The 25,146-nt window shown below is 44.9% G+C and overlaps 2 protein-coding genes across 2 annotated transcripts in view; one reads left to right on the top strand and one right to left on the bottom strand.

Annotated features, from left to right (window-relative positions):
• Positions 1-897: 897 nt before the first annotated feature.
• cnrip1b (cannabinoid receptor interacting protein 1b) lies at positions 898-5,550 on the bottom strand. Its single transcript, XM_056435851.1, has 3 exons — positions 5,232-5,550; positions 2,175-2,319; positions 898-1,737 (listed from the first exon to the last, which is right to left on the bottom strand). Exons 1-3 carry the CDS (start codon positions 5,432-5,434, stop codon positions 1,573-1,575), a joined length of 513 nt encoding a protein of 170 aa, XP_056291826.1. The 5' UTR covers positions 5,435-5,550; the 3' UTR covers positions 898-1,572.
• Positions 5,551-7,863: 2,313 nt separating this feature from the next.
• kcnq5a (potassium voltage-gated channel, KQT-like subfamily, member 5a) overlaps positions 7,864-25,146 on the top strand; it is a 69,203-nt gene continuing 51,920 nt past the window's right edge. The window contains exon 1 of the mRNA XM_056435849.1: positions 7,864-8,494. Coding sequence (XP_056291824.1) covers positions 8,097-8,494 — 398 coding nt within the window. The 5' untranslated portion in view covers positions 7,864-8,096. The remainder of the gene's footprint in view (positions 8,495-25,146) is intronic.

The following is a 25,146-nucleotide window of genomic DNA, read 5'->3' as shown; positions in this document are numbered from 1 at the left end:
CCTCCTGGTTAGGTCTGCGCTTTGGGGCCCTCCGCTGGCGGTGGAGGTGTACTGCAGGAAGCCCACGCGCTAAAGCGTTACGATGAAGTCCTGATTCAACACGGATGACGTCAGCAGATTTGTGCCAAATGGAAAATCAGGAGTTATAGCTTTAAAAAGCCAAACTAAAAGACCAAAGTAGTGTTTATAGTTAAATAGAAATGTTCAACAGAGGTTATTTTTTTATTACATATTTTGTGCATCATATTCACATTCACAGTGAGCTTTTACATTTTTCTTAATGTGTTGGTTTTTCTACAAGTATAAATTCCACAGGTGTTTTTTGTAGCCATGTTGTGTGTCTTTGTAGTTGTTTTGCCACTTTTAAAGTTTTTTAGTCTATTGTATATATTATACACTTATTTGCTGCTCCTATAAAAAACATCCCAGTGGATGAATACACTATATCTATTTATCTTTGTAGTTGTTTTGACACTTTATTGTAGCTATGTTGTGTGTCTTTGTAGTTGTTGTGCCACTATGGTGTAGCTAAGTTTTTTATTATTATTTTAGTCTATTGTATATATTATAAACTTATGTGCTGCTCCTATAAAAAAAGCATTATTCCTGGACACTACATCTGTTCATCTATTTATCTTTGTAGTTGTTTTGACACTTTATTGTAGCTGTTGTGTCTCTTTGTTATTTTGACACTTTATTGTTGCTATGTTGTGTCACTTTGTAGTTGTTTCTCCAGTCTATTGTAGCTATGTTGTCTCTTTGTAGTTGTTTTGACACTTTATTGTCGCCATTTTGTGTCTCTTTGTAGTTTCATGTTTGTGGTCATTTTAAGTCTCTTTAAGTGACATCAAGCCGTTAAATGTTTACAGTCGGTTTCAAGTAAATAAGTTGAATAAATACATTTTGCCACACAAAAATATTTTTTTATTTTACTAATAATAATATTATAAACAAACAAACATTTTTTTATTAAAGTGTCAGAAGTACATTTTGCTCTGGTTTCTTGCATAGCTCATTTAAATGTCAAAGATTATTTCTACTCACAACAATATGAAAACATTTGAAATGGTTCACTGTACAAAAATACTATTTTTTCAAAACATTGTAGGTATTGCATTATTTAACACAAGTCCTTAGAGGAAGAGGTAGAGAACAAAAAATACATACAAAGTAAATCGCAGCACAACTTCACCCAAAATACAAAAATCCGACATCCAATCTATTAAACTGTTCACGAGAATGTTACACATACAATCCAATTTGTCATTTTAATCCCCCAAAAAAGAGAGAAATGTTGCATTTTTCTTTTCAACCTGAGAAAAAACCATTTAGATTTGTATGAGCCGTGGAATCGACGTAGCTCCGCCTACTTTTTATCAATGGGACGTCATAGTTTCCTTCACCATTAAACGAAGCTCTCTTCACCCGGACGAAGGTCTCCTCCGTCGGACGAGGGTCTCTTCAGTCGGACGAAGATCTCCTCCGTCAGACGAAGGTCTCCTCCTCCGTCAGACGAAGGTCTCCTCCGTCAGTCGGATGAAGGTCTCTTCAGTCGGACGAAGGTCTCCTCCGTCAGACGAAGGTCTCCTTGTTGACCCACATGAGCGTGCGCGTGTCGTTGGGTCTGCACTCGTACTCGATGCTGTTGAAGCTGTTGCCCCACTGGCAGTGGTCCCTCTTGTTGTAGTTATAGTACTTCACCTGCCACACCGTCTCAAACAGCCCCGCCTCGGTGAACTGTGACACACACACACACACACACACACACACACACACACACACACACACACACACACACACACACACACACACACACACACACACACACAATATCAAGTCACACACAAAAAGCCAAGTATAAGATAATAACTACTGTTCATCCCGTCTGTTAAAAAAAAAAAGATATATATATACAGTATATATATAAAAAGAGGTAATAGGTATTATAAGTAAAATATATAAATAATATTAAATAAAATAAAAATACTATTAAAAAAGTAGGTACAGTTAAATAAAAAATAAGTACATTTTATAAAATATAAATAACATTAAATATATCAATATATAGAAACGAATATATAATTATTATTTTTTATATTTAATATAAAAATGTAAACGTTGGAGCTGAATCTGTTCCTGTCGTGCCGCCGCCCTCTGACTTTATGAATATTGACCTGAATGTTGATCTGAACCGGCTGCCTCTCTCCGCTCTTGGTGTGCATCACGCCTTCGGTGTCGTACTGGCCCCCGTAGACCACCGACTGGGGGTCTTTAGACTGCTGCTCCAGGGGGAAGGTCACCCCCCCCACGCTCATCGACCTGCAGACGGGAACAACACTGTCATGATCTGGAGTTTGTGTTAGTTTTGTGTCTTGTTTGGAAGTCCTTGTGTCGTCTGTCTCCCTGTGATTGTCTGCCCTGGCCCTGATTGTTTCCTTCTGTGATTGCTGGCCCCGCCCTCATTGTGTCCACCTGTGTCTCGTTCCCCGTTGTCCAATCCTCTCACCTTGCCTGTGTATGTAAACCCTGTTCGTCTCATTCCCAGTGTGGCTTCGTACTGTTTGGTCCGTGTGTTTTGTCGTCCTGTTCTGGTTTCTTGGAGTAAAGATTGTTTTTGTGCAATAATGTCGGCGTTTGGGTCCTCTCTCGTTGCGACAACCTGGACTGCGCATGACAGAACGAAGCCACCAAGAATGGACCCAGCCTTCAGTTTCCACTGCACGGTTCCTGCCGGGCCAACTAAGTTTCAGGTACTTCTGGAGGAGATGTGGGAGTCCCTCCGGGCCCGTGGTCCTGTGCCGGCTCCAGTCCCCGATGTTCCGTCACAGGCTCCAGACCCCGAGGTTCCAGTCCACAATGTTCCGGTTCCGTCACAGGCTCCAGACCCCGAGGTTCCAGTCCACGATGTTCCGGTTCCGTCACAGGCTCCGGACCCTGAGGTTCCAGTCCACGATGTTCTGGTTCCAGTCGTCGCCGGGTCCAGTCCACGAGGTTCCAGTCCCCGGAGTTCCGTCACCGGTTCCAGTCCACGATGTTCCGGTTCCGTCACAGGCTCCAGACCCTGAAGTTCCAGTCCCCGATGTTCCAGTCCCCGGTGTTCCGGCTCCAGTCCCTGGGTTTCCGTCACCGGTTCCAGTCCCTGGTGTTCCGTCGCCGGCTCCAGTCCCCGGTGTTCCGCCTCCTTCCCACCCGGCCCTGGTTCTCCTCATCCCGCCTCCGTCCCGGTCAGTCACAGTTCCCCGTGTACCGTCCCGTCCATCCCCGGTTCCCCGTGAACCGTCCCGTCCAGCCCTGGTTCCCCATGTCTCGTCGCCTGGTCCTGGTCCCACAGAGCCCCCATCCCCAGACCCCGGGGACTTCCTCTCCTGAGCCGGGTCCCCTAGCTCCCCGCTCTTGTCCTCCGGCCCGCCCTCCAGAGCGCGCCCCTCGGCCTGGTTATCGTCCTGCGGCCCGCCCCCCGGACTGCTTCTGCAGCCTTGGACCCTCCTCCGGCTCCCCTCCACCCACCCTTGTGGAACGCTTGGCCGTCTGGAATTCGTCCCTTGAGGGGGGGGTACTGTCATGATCTGGAGTTTGTGTTAGTTTTGTGTCTTGTTTGGAAGTCCTTGTGTCGTCTGTCTCCCTGTGATTGGCTGCCCTGGCCCTGATTGTTTCCTTCTGTGATTGCTGGCCCCGCCCTCATTGTGTCCACCTGTGTCTCGTTGTCCAATCCTCTCACCTTGCCTGTGTATGTAAACCCTGTTCGTCTCATTCCCAGTGTGGCTTCGTACTGTTTGGTCCGTGTGTTTTGTCGTCCTGTTCTGGTTTCTTGGAGTAAAGATTGTTTTTGTGCAATAATGTCGGCGTTTGGGTCCTCTCTCGTTGCGACAACCTGGACTGCGCATGACAAACACGTCAATATACGATCTTAGAAAATATAATAATATTAATAATACTGAATTGTGTGTGCGGTAAGAGATGACAAGAGACCACAAGAGAAGACAATAGAACACAAGATATACAATCTTAGAAAATATAAGAGACCAAAAGATATTACAAGAGAAGACAAGAGACAAGATATACAATCTTAGAAAATATAATAATATTGAAATCATAGATTTTATAAACCCCAAAATTATATTTACGGTAAAAATTGTGCTTCACACATTTATTTATTTTTGTTTAAAAAAAATATTTCTTGAAATCGGTCTCCAACGAGCATGCCCTACATTTCAATACTACGTCATCACGTGTGTGACCTCATTTCCGCTCTGTTTCTTTTAGATGTTTAACACTAATCCTCATTTGGGAGATTTGGAAGAACATAATCATTTAACTGCAGGCCGGAGACACACAGACCCCCAAACCCCGGAGTCCCTTAATCTGCTGGAGGATTTGACGTCACAGCCAATGGGGGGGTTTATGATGCCTTCACGTGCTCCTCGTAAAATCCGAGTTCCGAAGCAACACGCTGTAAGAAGCATTTGCAAATGTTTCCCCTGCAGCTTGTAAATCACACACAAATATAGAGTTTCCTTCCTCTTTATAGACAGCACAGGCTCGTAACTCCCACAAACCCCACTGTCCCTGAAAGGGGCCTTAAAGGTGACTCTGTATCGTGGCACGCGAAGGGTCCTTAATTAGCTGCCAGGTGTTGTTGCATTACGGCGTCATTAACCCTTGTGTTGCCTTAGGGTCATTTTGACCCGAATCAATATTACACCCTCCCCCCGCTTTAGGATTAATTTGACCCCATTCAATGTTTAATGTCGGTGTTCTTTCGGTAGTCAACAAACAAACATAAAGTGCCTCACACTTAAACTTGGAAAACAATATTAATTCTAATAATTTTCTGGAGGTTTTAATTGCTGGCGTCAAATTGAACCCAAAGGGTAAAATATGTTAGTAAATATAAAGGTAACAGGAGGGTGAAACATTGAATCGGGTCAAAATGACCCAAAGGCGGGGGGAGGGTGTAATATTGATTCGGGTCAAAATGACCCTAAGGCAACACAAGGGTTAAGAGGAGACACCGCTCTGATCAGAGATAGTAACAAACACAATTAAATATAGAAATGTTATAGAATACTACAAGATTTTAAAAATTAAAAATCCAAAGTACTAACAACTTCTGTCCTGGATACTTGTTCCCCAGAAGCAAGATGTCCCCGTCTGTCTCAGGACCTCCGGCTGCCCCCCGCGCCTTCAACACACCCCGGTCATAAGACGGTCTAGGATAACGGTCTACCCACGTGGCCTCCACCGCTCCGGGTCTCACGACCACCTCGATGCTGTACTTGGACCCGGTGAGCAGCTTGATGGTGCGCGTCTGTCCGAAGCGCGCGCCGTCGGCCTTGAAGTGCACCGCCGTGTTGTTGGGCAGCATCTTCAGCGCCACGCCGATGCGCACGAGCTGAGGCACGTCGGCCATGTCTCCGTGTGAGGCTGCTGTCATCGCGATCTGTGGGATTCAAGGAGTGCGCGTGCGTCCGTGTGTGTGTGTGTGCGTGTGTTTGTGTGTGTGTGTGTGTGTGTGTGTGTGTGTGTGCGTGTGTTTGTGTGTGTGTGCGTGTGTGTGGTCAGATGAGACTGGGAAATGTCGTGCCACCTTGCGCGCCATAATCCAGTCCAACATGCAGCATTGACCTAATCCCAACCGATGATCTTTCTCTCTCTCTCTCTCTCTCTCTCTCTCTCTCTCTCTCTCTCTCTCTCTCTCTCTCTCTCTCTCTCTCCCTTTACTCCCCTCTCTAATTCTCCATAAGAACTGTTAAAAGCTAATTAGTGGTGTTCAAGTTCTGCCAATAAAGACTCTTGGATTACTTCAATTGGTACTGAAATGGACTGGGGAGGAGAAACGGAGAGAATAGAGATATAATAATAAACAAAGATATATAATCATAAACAAATAGATAGAATAATAAACAAATAGATAGAATAAACAAAGAGATATAATAATGAACAAATAGATATAATAATAAACAAAGAGATGTCATAATAATCAAAGAGATATAATAATAAACAAAGAGATATAATAATAAACAAAGATATGTCATAATAAACAAAGAGATATAATAATAAACAAAGATATGTCATAATAAACAAAGATATATAATAATAAACAAAGAGATATGGTAATAAACAAAGATATAGAACAATAAACAAATAAGAGGTTCAGTATTATCTGTGAAAATGTGCAGAGACCACAAGAGACAACAAGAGACCACAAGAGACAACAAGAGATCACAAGAGACAACAAGAGACAACAAGAGATCACAAGAGACAACAAGAGACAACAAGAGACAACAAAAAAGCAGGATGGTACAAAAGAGACGTTTAAAAAATATATTTTACTTCCAATAGTTTTTCTTTATTAATTAATCTCTTGCAATATTGTCAGTAAAATGTGTTTTACACTTTATATATATTGTTCATAAACAATTGTATATTGTTCAGATATCTTTATATTCTTATTTTATTGTTTCTTTTGTTATGTTTGTGCTGTAACTTATCCTCTTATTATCTTTTAGAACCTATCGATTTAATGTTGCTGCTGTTTCCTAATACCACCACTTGGTGGCACTGTTTCACTCGTTTGTGTGTTGCTCGATTTAAACTGTAGGATAAGAAAGACACATTTAATGTTGTATTACGAGATTGTGTTTCAAGTGCAAGGTACAATTCACTTCATGCCACCAAATACGGTCTAATAACTGCCTATATTATTATTGTTATTAATGCATTTATAGTTCCGTTAACAGTGATGTGAGACAAAAAGACTTCAAGATGTATTTAATAAACGGAGGAAAACAATGAGTGTTTCTGAATACTTAAAGTCAAGCTGGCAAATGTAATAGAATCGTTTAATAATGTAGAACTTATACAATAACGACTAAATAATAAATCCAGATATTCATATAACTCCTGTAATGTCGATGTTTGACCGCTAGGTGTCGTTCTTTGATCACAGCCAAACCCAAACATGCATCGGTTAAAAAGTTCAGCGTGTTATTATGTGTTTGCATGTTTACATCTTCTTCTTTTCAAAGGGGAACATTGCAAGTGATGGCGTCATAATGGTGACGTCATCACACGCTTTGGTTGCAGTGGAAAAAGTTTAAATCCAAAGAAAGAAAGAAAACACTTTCACAAACAACGGAAGATTTCTTTCAATAATTCAGATGTTTTGGTTAATGAGGAATAAAATATCATCATCATCATCATCATCATCATCACTGAGAGTCAGTCAGATGTTTGTGGTCCAAAAAAATTAAAAGTTGGATGAGTAAAATTAGCCACAAAAAACCCTCAGTCCTTGAACGAGTATTTATTTAAGTGCATTAAACTGAAGAGGCTCTCTTTGGGTCACGTGACCAAGGTGACGGTCAGTCATCATATAACCGACTCGTGATATTTCATACCGGTAACTTTATGTCCAGTTCTCTTAAATCTGAAGGAAATCTATTGTTGAGCTTCAAAGTATTCTACTCGTGAATGTTGACGTGTCATCAAATCTGAGTCCTCTGCGTAAAACCTGCGTCATCGGCGCGTTTGGTGTCTTTTGACGTATTCTTCAACTAACGTGTAGTATTCAGATGTGACGAAAAAATAATCACACCTGAGGTCGGTGCTTTGCATTTCTAGATCATCTGGACTGACCCAGAGGAGCTGGTGGAGCTGGTGGAGCTGGTGGAGATGCTCTCTGCCCCGGGTGATGCGTAACCGGCACGGCTCCACACAGAGAGAAGCAAGACCAGGAGTTGAGAAGGAAAAAAAGAGAGAGAGAGAGAGAGAGAGAGAGAGAGAGAGAGAGAGAGAGAGAGAGAGAGAGAGAGAGAGAGAGAGAGAGAGAGAGAGAGAGAGGGAGGTAGAGCCCCCCACCCCCTAGCCAAACGTCTCGATGGATCCACTCCTTCATAAGCCCCCTCTTCTCCCACTCTTCTCCAGACTTGCGCAGATTGGCCAAAGTGTCCAAACCGGACTGCGGCTCGGCTCAACACGGGGCCACGGGTCGGTGGTTGAACTCCTCACCCGCCGCTTTTGTTCAGTGGAGCAGTGAAAGTCCAAAGCAGCCACCAGACAGCCTCCGGCGCGAGAGCACTCTGCGCTCCATGTGAATGTCTGCCGGTTTCCCAGGGCGCCGCGCTGGTGGCGATGCCACGCCGCGAAGTCACGCCGGCGACGAGGGCAGCGGCGGCGCGGAGGGTCTCTGGCTGAAGAGCTCCACGGGACGCCGGGCGGACGAGCACGCGCCGAAGGATGTGGAGTCCGGCCGCAGGACGATGAACAACAACGGGGCGCGGGCCGCGGACGGTCTGCTGTCTCCCGCCGGCGCCGCAGGTGCGGCGGGCGGCGGGGAGCGGAAGCAGGGCGCGCGGCTCAGCCTGCTCGGGAAGCCGCTGATCTACAGCGCGCAGAGCGGCCGCAGGAACGCGACCTACCGCCGGCTGCAGAACCTCCTCTACAACGTGCTGGAGCGGCCGCGCGAGTGGGCGTTCGTGTACCACGCGTTCGTGTGAGTACTTTAATACCATAGAAGAAGAAACGACAGAGTTTTAGAAAAGTTTGGAGATTTTATAGATAATAAAGCAGATTTTGGGGGGGGGAAATAACAGATTTGAGTTTATGTTTTGTCTGTTGTTCCACTGATGAGGACGAGCTGAGGTCATGGTGCACACACACACACACACACACACACACACACAGACACATACACACAGACACACACACACACACACACAGACAGACACACACACACACACACACTCCCACACAGACAGACACACAAACACACACACACACTCCCAGACACACACAGACACACTCCCACACACACAGACACATACACACACACACTCACAGACACACACACAGACACACACACAGACACACACACACTCACAGACACACACAGACACACACAGAGAGACAGACACACACACACTGACACACACACAGATACACACACAGGCACACAGACACACACACACACAGACTCACTCATTCTTGACCGTCTGTTATGTTGCTGGGTCATGTGACAGTTATTGATCTGCTTCCCCCTCACCTGTTGACTGATTGATTGATTGATTGATCTTTGTCCATCACCTGTTGCTCCGCCTCCTGTGTGCTGGTGGTTTTGCAGATGTAATTTCAGTATTTTTATACCGGAGTAGCACGTGAGGCCCGATGGCTTCCTCATCTTCCTCGTCTTCCTCGTCGCAGCGTAACACCGGGAGCTCCATCAGATCCGAGGGTCTCTTTCGAAGGTCAAAGGTCGAAAGTGATGAGACGTGTTTCAGGTTTTTAAAACTGTAAACAGCCGTCAGCCGAACGCAGATCAGTTCCTCTGCTCCTCAGGACTTCTGATTAAAAACAGTTTCCCTTTAATCAGCTTCCAGATTATTGGAAACTTTGGAGGCGGAGCTCTTCAGCGGCTTGGCGTCTGATTGGTTGTTGGTTCGGCCCGGCGGCCCGATGGCCGACGGGGGCGACTCCTCTGGTTGTATAGAAGTCTATGCTTCATGTGTTAAAGCTGCATTCCCTCTCCTGACCACCAGGGGGCGACTCCTCTGCTTGTATAGAAGTCTATGCTTCATGTGTTAAAGCTGCATTCTCTCTCCTGACCACCAGGGGGCGACTCCTCTGCTTGTATAGAAGTCTATGCTTCATGTGTTAAAGCTGCATTCTCTCTCCTGACCACCAGGGGGCTCCTCTGGTTGTATAGAAGTCTACGCTTCATGTGTTAAAGCTGCATTCTCTCCTGACCACCAGGGGGCTCCTCTGGTTGTATAGAAGTCTACGCTTCATGTGTTAAAGCTGCATTCTCTCTCCTGACCACCAGGGGGCTCCTCTGGTTGTATAGAAGTCTATATAGTGACTCTACTTCTCTCTTGATGTATTCCTTCAGTAAACATTGTAAACATGAGTTTATGTCTCAGTCTCTAGTTTCAAGTCTGAGGGGCGACGTGACGCCTGAGACACCTGAGCTCATCAAAGCGTCACCGTGTTTAACTTCACGGTGACGTCCAGGTACGGAGAAGGATGTTGGCTCCGGCCCAGTGGAAACACGCTGAGTGTGTGTGTGTGTGTGTGTGTACGTACGTGTGTGTGTGTGTGTGTATAAATACTGTCACGTCGTGTTCCGGTGTTTGCATGAATAGCTTCAGAGTGGGTACCTATTAAAGGTAATGTGTGTTCTGTTTAATACGTCTTCACCGGGAGGAGAGGGAGAGAGAGAGAGAGGGAGAGAGAGAGGAGAGAGGGAGAGAGAGAGAGGGAGAGGGAGAGTCTCCACTTTCCATCTCTGAGTGAGATGTAAAGTCCACTCAACACGTTCCTCCTGCTCTGATATTCAGTAACGATCATTTGAATATATACACTACCGTTCAAAAGTTTGGGATCACTTAGAAATGACTTTATTTTTCAAAGAAAAGCACTGTTTTTTCAATAAAGATAACATTAAATTAATCAGAAATACACTCTCTACATTGTTAATGTGGTAAATGACTATTCTAGGTGGAAACGTCTGGTTTCTAATGAAATATCTCCAGAGGTGTATAGAGACCCATTTCCATCAACTATCACTCCAGTGTTCTAATGGTACATTGTGTTTGCTAATCGCTTTAGAAGACTAATGGATGATTAGAAAACCCGTGCAATTATGTTAGCACAGCTGAAAACAGTTATGCTGGTGATATAAGCTATACAACTGGCCTTCCTTTGAGCTTGAAGTTTGTAGAACAAAATTAATATTTCAAATATTAATCATTATTTCTAACCTTGTCAATGTCTTGACTATATTTTATATTCATTTGATAAATAAAAGTGTGATTTTTCATGGAAGACACGAAATTGTCTGGGTGATCCCAAACTTTTGAACGGTAGTGTATGTGATATATTATTTATATATATATATACTATTTATATCTAATATATATATATATTATATATATACAGTATATACATATATTATATATATATATTATTTATTTACATATAATATATATATAATATATATCTAATATATATATATTATATAATATCTCATAAATACTCGTTCTGTAACAAAAAGTAATTTTTTTGTTTATATTGTGAGAAAAACAAACTATGAATAAACAAAAGAATCCATATTTCTTGATTGTTCCGGAGTGTGAACAGTTTGTTCTCGAGCGGCGGCTCATCAATGATTATCGGTGATTATCAGTCATTGATTAGTCCTGGTATCAGGTGATTAGTCCCCGTGTCACAGAGAACACAGCAGGTTGAGGTGTTTGTTGTGATGAACTCTCTTTTATTACGTCTGCAGCCGTGAACTCTGGACCTGGTCAATACTCACCGTGTGCGGTCACACACACACACACACACACACACACACACACACACCTACATATATTCTGCTCTCGTGGAAATGAGAGAGAGAAATCTATCTGATCGTCTTCATCATCTGGGGAGATCAGAAGGGACGGTGATGCACTGTGACATCCCAGCAGCGGCACAGGAAGTGTGTGTGTGTGTGTGTGTGTGTGTGTGTAACTCACACACAACAACCGTTGCGCAGGCTTTCCCTCGGTGTGTGTTTCTGCTCGTGAGTCACGCAGCAGCCCGGCCGAGGTGCCGAGCTCTGACGGATGGAGACGGGCTCGTTTGTGCGTCCGTCACACACACACACACACACACACACACACACAGTGCACACCCTGTCAGCACAACTCAAGAGCACTCACAGTGGTGTTGTGGGATTAATGTTCTTAAAGGTTCTCTGCTGAGGTTGTTTTGCTCGCCCATGTCTCCGTGCATCGTTTATTTATTTTATACTTACTTACTTATTTATTTACTTACTTATAAACTTATTTATTTCTTTACTTACTTACTTATTTACTTATTTACCTTTTTATTTTCTTATTTATTTACTTACTTATTTTTACTTATTTAATTATGTATTTACTTACTTATTTCTTTACTTACTTACTTATTTATTTATTTGCCTTTTTATTTTCTTAATTATTTATTCATTTACTTACTTATCTACTTATTTATTTATTTAGTTCCCCTGTAGTTTATTTCTGTTTCAGAGGAAACAAAACACATATGTTAAAGGACGAGTCCATACATGTGGAAGTATACAAGAATAATTATAAGCCCGTTAAATATAAATATTATGGATAATTCTTTATGTAAATCGCATAGAAATCTCTTTTTTCTGTATATATTTAAAATGTAATTAATCTATAAATTAATTTCTTTCCTAATTATCTTCCCTCGTGTTTCTCCCTTAATCCACCGAGTAACTCGGCTTCAAAGGTGTTGCTAGGCAGATTACCCCCCCCCCCGCCGCCCCCCCTCCCCTCCCTCGCCCCTGCTTTAAACTAAACTAACGCTTCCTTACTTCCTGTCCTCCTTGTGAGTAATGAATAGATGATGATGCTGATTTACATTTTGACACTAATGAACTCATTAAATGCAATTTACCCTTTTTTTTTAGCAGAGAGGAAATAATTAGTTTACTGATATAATATAATAACGACCTCATGTTCATTATTATTCTCCCGTTCTTTATTCATACAAGCGGCGTGTAGAGGAGCTTCATGACTTAAAATAATGAGGAGCTTTATTTATATTACTTTAACACACTGTAACTGCGCTGATCCACGTGAACCTGACTGTTTGCAGTAAATATAATTGAGTTATAAATGGAACAATTCTACATTTTACCAACGTTTGAATATGTGCGAACATCAAAGGACAAAAGTAGCATTTTGTTTCTTTTATGTCTTATTTTATTTTGCAGATTCAGCTTCTGCAAAAAGCAAAAAAATCCTAAAAGAAAGCGACTTCTTTAAGATTCAACTGCTGCAGCGGGGTAGGAGTACAGAGTGATGCAAGTACACACACACACACACACACACACACACACACACACTCCCCTGAATCACTCTTTGCTCTGGAGAAATCCAAAAATATATATATAGATGACTTCATGTTTCACCACTTGGACTGAGAGTGTGTGTGTGTGTGTGTGTGTGTGGACATCGTTCTGTAACAATGGTTGTTTTCCCGCTGAACGACGTTGTGTCACGCCGGTCGAAAAATTGGAATCGGGAGAAATGCCGAGAGTTGCTCTGAGAGGAAGAGGAAGAGGGAAGGAAGGAAGAAAAGGAGGTTAGGGTGAGAGGGAGGAAGTGAAGCGAGGGAAGAGGAAAGTGAGAGCTAGACGACGGGTGATGTGGTTTCCCTCTGCACTGGGAGATACCTGACACCCTGCTGTCTGCTTTGATTCACTCCAAAGTCACTCAATCTAGCACACACACAGACAGACACACACACACACAGACAGACACACACACACAGACACACACACACACACACACACACACACACACACATTTAGTTCAAATAGAATGAACCATAAACAACGTAGATAAGAGATGAATTAATCAAATAATGATTGAAGATGTGAAACACACACACACCTCGATAGAGGGGCCGGTAGAGGTCGATAGAGGTCATTCAGGGTCAAAGGTCGACACCCTTTCTGTCCCGTTGACCTCATCGGACGAGGTCCTGACGAATAGAGATGAGATTAATCTGTGGAAGAGGACGATGAGCATGTTTTAGGTGTGTGTGTGTGTGTGTAATTTATCAAATGTCACTCCTGTTTATGATTTCCCTGCAAAATATTCAACAATTTATAGAAATGGTTCGGCTCTCCGTGCTTTTCAGAATTTGTTTGTGAACACTCAAATGTGTGTGTGACATAATTTTCCACATAACTCGGCAAAAACCAAAACGTTTTTCCCCAACCGCGCATTACATGTAGGCGCCTAGCAACCAGAGCTCGTAACAAGGATCGAGCGAGTGAGCATGTGTGTGTGTGTGTGTATGAGTGAGAGAGAGAGAGGGAATGAGGCGAGAGAATGTCCCTGTGAATGCATGTGTGTGTGAAACTCTGTCCCTGTAGAGAGCGAGAGAAAGTGTGTGTGTGTGTGTGTGTGTGTGTGTGTGTGTGTGTGTGTGTGTGTGTGCGTGTTGGGCCCGGTCCATTGACGGTCGTCAGTCTAATGTGGAGTGAGTCTCTGTTTTCTTTAAGTAATCCTTCTCTCCGGCCGGCAGCCAGCAGAGCGACCAGCTCGACACAACAAGACAACTGGCTGCTTGGATAACATCACACCTCGTGTGTGTGAGGGAGAATGAGAGAGCCTTTCAACAACTTCACTGGTTGTATAGAAGTCTAAGCTTCATGTGTTGAAGCTGCATTCTCTCTCCTGACCACCAGGGGGCGACTCCTCTGGTTGTATAGAAGTCTAAGCTTCATGTGTTGAAGCTGCATTCTCTCTCCTGACCACCAGGGGGCGACCTCTGGTTGTATAGAAGTCTATGCTTCATGTGTTGAAGCTGCATTCTCTCTCCTGACCACCAGGGGGTGACTCCTCTGGTTGTATAGAAGTATAAGCTTCATGTGTTAAAGCTGCATTCTCTCTCCTGACCACCAGGGGGCGACTCCTCTGGTTGTATAGAAGTCTATGCTTCATGTGTTGAAGCTGCATTCTCTCTCCTGACCACCAGGGGGCGACTCCTCTGGTTGTATAGAAGTATAAGCTTCATGTGTTAAAGCTGCATTATCTCTCCTGACCACCAGGGGGCGACTCCTCTGGTTGTATAGAAGTCTATGCTTCATGTGTTGAAGCTGCATTCTCTCCTGACCACCAGGGGGCGACTCCTCTGGTTGTATAGAAGTCTAAGCTTCATGTGTTAAAGCTGCATTCTCTCTCCTGACCACCAGGGGGCGACTCCTCTGGTTGTATAGAAGACCATAAAGCAGGGTATGCTTTGGGGGCAGGGCCACAAGGTGATTGACAGGTGGCCACTCCTCCTCAGTCCAGATACGCTCACTTCAAAACATCCCAAACCAACGAGAGACTTCTTCTTCTTGTTACATTACATTACATTACATGTCATTTAGCAGACGCTTTTATCCAAAGCGACTTACAATAAGTGCATTTCAACCTAGAGTACAAACTAAGAACAACAAGAATACAGGAAGTAACATTTCCTCAACATAGTCGAACTACAAAAGTACCATAAGTAAGTGCTATCTAAGTGCCACTGAAGTGCTAATCTGTGTTTTAATCCAGATATAGTCGGAAAAGGTGTGTTTTCAGTCTCCGACGGAAGATGTAGAGACTTTCTGCTGTCCTGATGTCAGTGGGGAGCTCGTTCCACCACTGAGGAGCCAGGACAGCAAACAGTCTGGATTTCGAGTGATTAGCTCGAGGTGCAGGAGGCACAAGACGATTGGCTGTTGCCGAGCGGAGCGAACGTGCCGGGGTGTACGGTGTGACCATATCCCGGATGTAGACGGGGCCCGATCCGTCTAGAGCACGGTACGCCAGGACCAGTGTTTTGAAGCGGATGCGAGCAGCCACCGGTAACCAGTGGAGAGAGCGGAGGAGCGGAGTGGTGTGGGTGAATTTCGGGAGGCTGAAGACCAGTCGAGCTGCTGCATTCTGGATGAGCTGCAGGGGTCGGATGGCCTTAGCAGGTAGACCAGCCAGGAGGAGTTGCAGTAGTCGAGGCGTGAAATGACCAGAGCCTGGATCAGAACCTGCGCCGCCTTCTGAGTAAGAAGAGGACGTATTCTCCTGATGTTGTGCAGCATGTACCTACAGGAACGCGTCGTCGCAGCGATGTTGGCCGTCAGGGAGAGTTGACTGTCGAGTGTCACCCGAGGTTCCTGGCAGTCCGGGTAGGGGCCAACACAGAGCTGTTGAAGGTGATAGTCAGGTCGTGGGTGGGGGAGCCTTTCCCTGGAAGGAATAGTAGCTCAGTCTTGTCAGGGTTGATCTTCAGGTGGTGAGCAGACATCCACTGAGAGATGTCAGTCAGACAGGCAGAGATTCGTGCCGCCACCCGTGTTTCGGATGGTGGAAACGAGAAGATCAGTTGGGTGTCATCAGCATAGCTATGGTAGGAGAAGCCATGCGAACGAATGACAGAGCCGAGAGAATTTGTGTACAGAGAGAAGAGGAGGGGACCCAGGACGGAGCCTTGAGGAACCCCAGTAGTGAGAGGACAAGGATCAGACACAGATCCTCTCCAAGTTACCCGGTAGGTGCGGTCTTTAAGGTAGGAAGAGAAAAGAGCGAGTGCAGTGCCTGAGATCCCCAGGTCCTGAAGAGAAGAGATCAGGATCTGGTGGTTCACGGTGTCAAATGCTGCAGAAAGGTCGAGAAGGATAAGGACAGAGGAGAGAGAGGCTGCTCTAGCAGTGTGAAGCTGCTCAGAGACAGCAAGGAGGGCCGTCTCTGTCGAGTGGCCGCCTTGAATCCAGACTGGTGAGGGTCAAGAAGGTTGTTACTGTGGAGATAGGAGGACACTTGGCTCAAGATAGCTCGCCCAGAGTGTTGGAGAGAAAAGGAAGAAGAGAGACCGGTCTGTAGTTGCTGACTTCAGACGGGTCGAGCGTGGGTTTCTTCAGGAGAGGGTTGACTCGCCTCCTTCAGAGAGTTAGGAAACAGCCAGTTGAGAGGAGCTGTTAATAAGATGGGTGAGGAAGGTCAGAAGGTCAGGAGCAATAGCCTGGAGAATGGGAGATGGGACGGGGTCAAGGGCGCAGGTGGTCGGTCGGGCGGAGGTCACCAAGCTAAGAACTTGATTGGGAGACAAAGGGGTGAAAGAGGAAAGAGAGGGGGATGAAGAAGTTAGTGTTGGTGAGGTGATAGAAGATGGATTTGTAAAGGAGGAGCGTATGTCGCCTATCTTGTTTGTAAAGTAGTCGACAAAGTGGCTCGGCAAAAGGGTGGAAGGAGGAGGGGACAGGGGATCAAGGAGGTTGGAAAAGATAGAGAAGAGTTTTTGGGGTTAGAGAAGGAAGACTGAATTTTGGTCAGGTAGAACGAGCTTTTGGCTGCAGAGATAGAGGAAGAGAAGGAGGAGGAGAGATTGATAGAAGAGCAAGTCTTCCGCTTGATTCGATTTGCGCCATTTTCTTTCCGCCGTGAGGGTGGCTCTCTCGGCACCGAGTCCGACAACCACGGAGCCGGAGAGGATTTCCGAACCGGTCGTGTCTTAAAAGGACAAAGAGAATCAAGAGATGAAGACAGGGAAGAGAGGAGAGTGTCTGCGGCAGAGTTAGGATGCATGAGTGAGAAGCAGTCAGTTGACGGGAGAGCAGATAGGACAGAGGAGGCAAGAGAGGAGGGACAGAGGGTGCGAATGTTGCGTACAGGTGCAGAGTCTGTAGATATGGGTGGGTTGTCAGTACCAGAGAGAGAGAGAGTAAGAGATGAAGAAGTGGTCAGAGACATGGAGAGGAGTCACAGTGAGTTTAGAGGTAGAGCAGTTTCTTGTGAAAATGTAGTCAAGGTGGTTGCCGGCTTTGTGAGTAGGAGGGGAGGGACTGAGTGAGAGGTTAAAGGAAGACAATAAGAGTAAGAGATCACATGACTTCTCTGTCTGGATGTTAAAGTCACCCAGAAGGATGAGCGGGGGCCGTGTTCCTGAAGTTCGATAGGAGGACGTCTAGCTCGCCCAAGAAATCTCCCAAAGAACCAGGGGACGGTGAGAACAACAATGTGAAGTTGGACCGATGAGTAACGGTCACCGCATGAAACTCAAAAGTCAGTGGGATGAAGAGGGAAGCGGTAGGGACAGAAACACCATGTGGGTGAGATGAGTAAACCTGTACCTCCACCCGACCAGAGGGTCTGGGTGTGTGGCTAAAGGAGAAGGCAGAGGAGAGAGCAGCCGGGTGACGTGTTGTCTACTGTGATCCAGGTCTCAGTGAGAGCCAGGAAGTCAAGCGACTGCTCCACAGCAAAGCCAGATGAGTCGGCCCTTATGTTGAAGTCCTTCATGGGTTGGCTGACTGACAGTTCAGAGGCCTCCTGTGACCAGGTGCTGGGTGTGAGTAGAACGGGTAGGAAGGATAACAGAGGAGGGTTCCGCACATGAATGAGCGAGTCCTATAGTAACTACGAGTAGAGATACGCACAGGTATGGAAAAGACACATATTCAAAAAATGGGGAAATACTCAGCCACCCCCGAAGACTCCAACGGAAGACTCCTATGTCTTTGTCCTCTAGTCTTGACTCCAACGGAAGACTCCTATGTCTTTGTCCTCCGAGTCTTGACTCCAACGGAAGACTCCTATGTCTTTGTCCTCGAGTCTTGACTCCAACGGAAGACTCCTATGTCTTTGTCCTCTAGTCTTGACTCCAACGGAAGACTCCTATGTCTTTGTCCTCCGAGTCTTCGTCCGATGAGTCACACTGACGCTACAGCTGACGCGAAAAACCCCACCCGGTTATGAGCCCAAGTTAGTGCCAATTACCTCCAGCCGTTGACACCGCCCTTGGCTTTTGGTATTCAAATGACACTCAATAGAAACCAGGTGACGATCGTCCAATCAGTGAAGATTCAGGTGTCGGAACACAGGACACACCTCTCTACCAAAACAACTCCTTAAAACAGGACAGACTAACAATCTAGCAGCTTTAATCAACAAATACAACAGTAACTTTAGCAGATAAAACTAGTTTAAAGAAGATACTTAGCAGGATCCAAGTAGTCAGTAGTCTCGCCTCACAGGTAGAAAATGCACACTGTTGTTGTTGTTGTTGTTGTTGTTGTTCTCCTCCTCCTTCTTTACGGTCTGTGTGCACTCGGCTCAATCCACCAGCTGCTCTCCTAACAGCTGAGAGTCCCACCGGCGGCCATGTTGCTTGTTTATCTCATGATGACTGTTTCTCTGGTCGGCGCCGGCGACTCGGGGACTAAATTTATCGTCTTTCGGTGAGGAAACGCTGGCGTCAACACATTTCAGGGTCAAGACTTTCGGTGGTTACGATATCTACGGCCCACCTTCTTTCAGCAATAGCTGCTGCACATATTTATACTCCGTGGCCGCCTCTCTCCTTATAGACGTTTTAATAACATTAGCTTATTTGCTCGACGGAGGGGAAAAGAGAAAAGGGGACGGTTTATTAAAACAAGGCGGCGTTTGTTTGGCTGAAACGCCCAAAAAGGTGGAGGAGAAGTTTCCGAGGAGACGGAGGAAGTCTGGACGCCGTCCTGAGACACAAGGACTCCTTTCAGGTGTGTGTGATTGACGCGAGAGGCGCTTCCTGTGGCTGGACCCACGTGAACACGTGTTTTAAATGAAGGTAAAGGACGTTTTCGCACGAGCAAAAAACGGAGAGAATATCTCTCATTAAGTCCAACGTCGTTAACGGTTGATGCTAATCTGACGTGTTGATAATCCCACGTGAATAGAGTGTTTGTGGAGAGCCGTGTGAGAGCAGAGCGGGTCTGAGGCTGTTCATCAGGATGTTTAATAACCTCTCAACGTCGTCTGGAAATGAAAGAAAAGAAAAGACTTCACATATCCGTTAGCAAAGAAAGAGAAAAGACCTTCAGGGTTATAAAATAATGGCTTCATGGAGTCACGAATGCACTCTGAAGTTTATATCTTCCATTAGACTCCCCCCCTCCCCCCCCCGGCTCTTTTTCTTCCATTTCCTCTGCAGGTAATGTCGACCTTCAGAGTCGTCGCTCTGCAAACACCGTCTAACGGACGCTCAGAACAACTCGCTTTGTGTTTTTTTTAAAGCCCCGAAGATGAATCACGCGGCCCGGAGTGAAGATACGAAGCAACATGAGGAACAACGAACTCGGCGTCGGGCGGAGAGAGAGGCTAGCAGCCAGCGGCTAACAGCTAGCGGCTAACAGCTAGCTTAGCACGCGTACGAATCCGGGACATTTTCCAACAGCGTATCATTTCACAGAGGGCGCCCCGAAAGAGAAAAAGAAGACGGTGTCTGACATCCGACCGCGGAACGAAACTCGACCTGCGATCGGAAACATTGACGACGTTCAACCGCGAGATCGCTCGACGACGGATGCTGAAAATAAAAAGTAATAACGGCGAGCGGAGCCGTGGAAAACTGGGCGGAAATAATCTGGTGATTCACGAGGTTTCGGGCTCAGCTTTTCTTTTTCCTTGGAGAACACGGAAAACCGAAATGTTAACCGTCTGGCCGAAGTGTTTACGCTAACCACCACCAACAAATTAATCAATCAATCAATCAATCATACGGAACAAGCTGCTCGATGTTTTAATGTTTGTTATTTAGTTTTTTCACATTTTCTTGATACACTTGGCTCTCACACAATTTATAAAAGTGTGTGAGAGGAATACTTTTTATGTATATATATATATATATTTCATCTACCTTTTTTGTGCAAATACTATTTTTCCAGTATAATTAAATTGTTCAGGACATTTGGTCCGTCGTTGTATCCTGAGTCCCTTCATCTCGTCCCTTAAGACGACACTTTAATCCCCTTGAGGAACAAAATATCAGATTTAATACCCAGAGATTACAGCAGGAGCTCGACCGCGTGGGAACGCACTTATGTGCACGGAACGTAAGTGCACGTGCAGGACATGTAAGTGCACGTGCAGGACATGTAAGTGCACGTGGATGACATGTAAGTGCACGTGGATGACATGTAAGTGCACGTGCAGGACATGTAAGTGCACGTGGATGACATGTAAGTGCACGTGGATGACATGTAAGTGCACGTGCAGGACATGTAAGTGCACGTGGATGACATGTAAGTGCACGTGCATGACATGTAAGTGCACGTGCATGAAAGGTAAGTGCACGTGCATGACATGTAAGTGCACGTGCATGAAAGGTAAGTGCACGTGCGTGGGAATATTAAATTCCCTTGTTAGCATCTGTACGAGACGCTCTCCGTTAGCTGCTCTGTGAACCGTACTTTACATTTCATGTTATTTTGCTGACGATTTTATCCAAAGAAACTTTCAAAAATTGAATCAACCAAGAGGACAAACTCAGAACATCAAGAATACAGGAAGTAACATTTCTTCAAGATAGTCGAACTACAAAAGTACCATAAGTAATGAGTAAGAGCCACTGGAGTGCTACTCTGTGTTTTAATCCGTACGCGTCGTTGCTGCGTACAGACGTGGTTGACATGAAGACAAACACAGGCCTTTCACCCGGGTGACCCGGGGTTCGTGTCCCGTTTTAAGTCAACGTTGACTTACTTTTTTTGCGTGAGTGCAGAACTCGCATACGCCAACAAACGCTCTGAGTGGAACACAAACGGATGTTTTTAGAAACCAAACAAAGTTGTTTTGTTGTTTATCTAAACACTGAAAACTAAGTAGAGCAGCGTTAGAAGTTCAGTTTGAAAAGAGGCTCGTAACACTCAGGAACTGGGGGGATTCCTGTGAACGCGGTTTGAGTTTATATTGAAAAGCCGCGGTGGAAGCTTGATGCGTCCATTTACGGTTAATCAGACCTTGTAGCCCCGCCCCTAAAGCATACTATGCTTTAGGGGTGGGGCTACAAGGATGATTGACAGGTCGACACTAGAGACGTGAACGGCGTCTCTACGTCGCTCCTCCAGGTCACTTCCTGTTCACTGTTTGAAGAAAAAAAACCAAGATGGCGACGCATCAAATCCAAGATGGCGGCGGCTAAAATGCTGAACTATAAGGCTTCAAAACGGGCGACGTCACAACGACTTCTTCTACGCAGTCTGGTCTGGTCTGTTCCACGTTGTTCTAACCTCAAGCAAAAGTTTAAATAAAGTTCAAGTTAAAGCAAAGTACTTTCAGGTCGGCTCATTTATGAAAACTGACAATGGGCTTGTTTGTATTTATGAGAGCTCAGTGGAAAGATATGGAAGAGGCTTCTTCGTAATGGTTCCCACGTGTGTGTGTGTGTGTGTGTGTGTGTGTGTGTGTGTGTGTGTGTGTGTGTGTGCACAGTGTGCGGTCAGCGTGCTCTTTGTCACGGGTTCCCTCGGAGGAACGAAGTGTTGAGGAGCAGGAATACCTAATCTCATCATATTTGCTGGGAATAAACTCAAAGTTCTTGCCAGCCAAGAAAAGTCATTTTAACTTTTGGGCAGCGGCCGATCCTTTAAAGTTGTTTTTCTTCCATTATCAATCACTTTTATTATTCGGAATTTAAAAAAGCAGTGAGTCTATTAACACGAAGCAAAACAAAGAAAAACTCATGTTTACAATGTTTACTGAGGGAATACATCAAGAAAGAAGTAGAGTCACGATATAGACTTCTATACAACCAGAGGAGTCACCCCCTGGTGGTCAGAAGAGAGAATGCAGCTTTAACACATGAAGCATAGACTTCTATACAACCAGAGGAGTCGCCCCCTGGTGGTCAGGAGAGAGAATGCAGCTTTAACACATGAAGCATATACTTCTATACAACCAGAGGAGTCGCCCCCTGGTGGTCAGGAAAGAGAATGCAGCGTTAACACATGAAGCACAGACTTCTATACAACCAGAGGAGTCACCCCCTGGTGGTCAGGGGAGAGAATGCAGCTTCAACACATGAAGCATCGACGGTTAAACAACTTGTTTTGATGTGTTTTGTCGTTTCGTGAACTTGTGGGTCCGATGTTGATGCGATATCCTTCGTGAGTATCGGTGGTTATGACCCCAGCGTCGAGGCGGCTGTGCAGATTATTCAGTTTATATTTCATAACCCCGACTTGCCTCCTCTAGGCGCCCAGCTGGGAGGAAAGGACTCTGTTACCTCGACGCCTTGATCTCGGCTCCTTTGGATCCCTGACTCATGCCGCCTGGAGGCTCTCCGCGTTTCCCCCGTCTTCATCCCCCTCTGGGTGAACGAGCGGACCACCGAGAAACAACATGGATACAAAACATCTCAGACTTTTAGAAGTTATTTTTTTACAGTTAAAAAAAAGATAATATTTTATTTTATTTATGGCGCAACATGAAACAAGAGGACAAAAACCACAGATAAAGACACATTGGGAGACAACACAAGAATGACATTTAATTGAATTTAAACACTTTAATAACAACAGTTGTAGAACATGTCAAATAAAAACTAGATTTAAAATGTCAATTAAATGGAAGGACATTCTATAACTTAAATACAATAAAACAAGCGATTTAGACCATAACAATACAACAGAATACAATTGTACAACTCATGTATTTATACATTCACATTTTCATATCTATGTACGTATATATATGTATATATTAATATTAGGGCTGTGAAACGATTACATTTTTTAATCGGGTTAATCACAGGTTTTTGTGGATTAATCATAATTAATCACATATTACCGATATTCTCGGTATATTTTGTGAGAACATAGAGATTTATGACAAAAGACGGATATATACATTTATACATTCTTCTATACAATGGTGCTGCAACTCAGCAGTTATTTAGCAGTTTTCTTCCATATGGAACATTAATACATCTTCATCCTAAACAGAATGTTTAACCCTCCTGTTACCTTTCGGGTCAATTTGACCCCATTCAATGTTTAATGTCGGTGTTCTTTGGGGTCAATTTGACCCCAGGCTGTTTTTCACTGTGTCAAACATATAAGAAATATCAACTTTTTTATTTATTTAAAGGGCTATTTAGATAGTCAACAAACAAACATAAAGTACCTCACACTTAAACTTGGGAAGCAATATTAATTCTAATAATTTTCTGGAGGTTTTAATTGCTGGGGTCAAATTGACCCCGAGGGTAAAATATGTTAGTAAATGTAAAGGTAACAGGAGGGTTAAACAGAACATTTTTCTCTTGTTTGTCAACCATGAACTCCACCATGATACAATCTAAAGGCCTCTAGTCTTCCTCTAGCAGCTGCTGAGGCAAACTGACTGTGTGGGTTTTCTTCATGAACTGGGCCGTGATGAAAGGGACGGCGGGACACCGGTGCACAGCTGAAACCTCACCGGCCCGGACAGGTGGAGAGATTGACAAGTGACGTTTTTTTGCTCGGTTCCGGTGCGCGCGCACGGAGCTCTGTGGCGGGACGGAGATCGATAAGTGTTCACGCAACGCGAAGAGACAGAAATGACATGCTGCTGTGGAGATACGATCAACAACAGACGTTTAGTTTAATAAAAGAACAAAGACGTGCTCTAGAGAACATGTCAGGGGGCGGGCCAATCTTTTTAATGTCATGCGATCTACCGACACTACGCCGCGATCGACTGGCAGGTCGCGATCGACGTGTTGAGACCCTGATCTACGGCGTTATTTTTCACAGCACTAATTAATATATGACATTTGAATGGACCTGTATCGTGATGGAAGACGTATCTCTACGTGACGTCTTCAGTCATTAGATGGAGATTTCTGTTTAAATGTTAATTACATATTTCACATTCAATTCAATTCAGTTTATTTGTATAGCCCAATTTCACAAATTACAAATTTGTCTCGGAGTGCTTTACAATCTGTACACATAGACATCCCTGCCCCAAAACCTCACATCGGACCAGGAAAAACTCCCAAATAACCCTTCAGGGGGAAAAAAAGGGAAGAAACCTGGAGGAGAGCAACAGAGGAGGATCCCTCTCCAGGATGGACAGATGCAATAGATGTCATGTGACCAGAAGGACAGATTTAGAGTTTAAATACATTCAATGAATATGACAGAGTGTATGAATAGTTCATAGTAGGCATATTCCACGATGGAGACCTCCACGATCCATCAGGCAGATGGCGGTGGGGAGGAGGAGGGCGGAGTCTCAACAGTGGGCGGAGTCTCAACAGGACAGTGGCGTAGTCATGAGCAGGAATTCCACGACCCAGACGATCCATCAGGCAGATAGGATCTATGCCGTCTCATAGGGTCCGATGACCCCATGAGACGTGAAGTCAAAAGGACTCCGGGGAGAAAGCAGAGTTAGTAAGGTGTGATTGAGAGATGAAAATTCATCCTTAAGGAGAGAAAAGAGGAGATAGGTACTCAGTGCATCCTAAAACGTCCCCCGGCAGCTATAAGCCTATAGCAGCATATCAAGGGGCTGGACCAGGTGAACCTGATTCAGCCCTAACTATAAGCTCTGTCAAAGAGGAAGGTCTTAAGTCTACTCTTAAACGAGGTGACTGTGTCTGCCTCCCGGACTGAAGGTGGAAGATGGTTCCATAAAAGAGGAGCTTGATAACTAAAGGCTCTGGCTCCCATTCTACTTTTTAAGACTCTAGGAACTACAAGTAGTCCCGCATTTAGTGAGCGTAGCTCTCTAGTGGGGCAATATGGTACTACAAGCTCCTTAAGATATGATGGAGCATCACCAATCAAGACTTTGTAGGTTAAGAGAA

This window comes from Pseudoliparis swirei, chromosome 17 (genome assembly GCF_029220125.1).
Source record: "Pseudoliparis swirei isolate HS2019 ecotype Mariana Trench chromosome 17, NWPU_hadal_v1, whole genome shotgun sequence".
Classification (NCBI taxonomy): Eukaryota; Metazoa; Chordata; class Actinopteri; order Perciformes; family Liparidae; genus Pseudoliparis; species Pseudoliparis swirei.
Note: the sequence above shows the minus strand (reverse complement) of the source record. Positions and strands in the feature narration are given on the sequence as shown.

Coding starts and splice junctions, on each gene's coding strand:
- cnrip1b (XM_056435851.1), bottom strand. CDS start 5,434: ATGACAGCAGCCTCACACGGAGACATGGCCGACGTGCCTCAGCTCGTG. Junction 2,320..5,231: donor CCCGGAGCGGTGGAGGCCAC/GTGGGTAGACCG, acceptor TCCCGTCTGCAG/GTCGATGAGCGTGGGGGGGG. Junction 1,738..2,174: donor CGGTTCAGATCAACATTCAG/GTCAATATTCAT, acceptor TGTGTGTCACAG/TTCACCGAGGCGGGGCTGTT.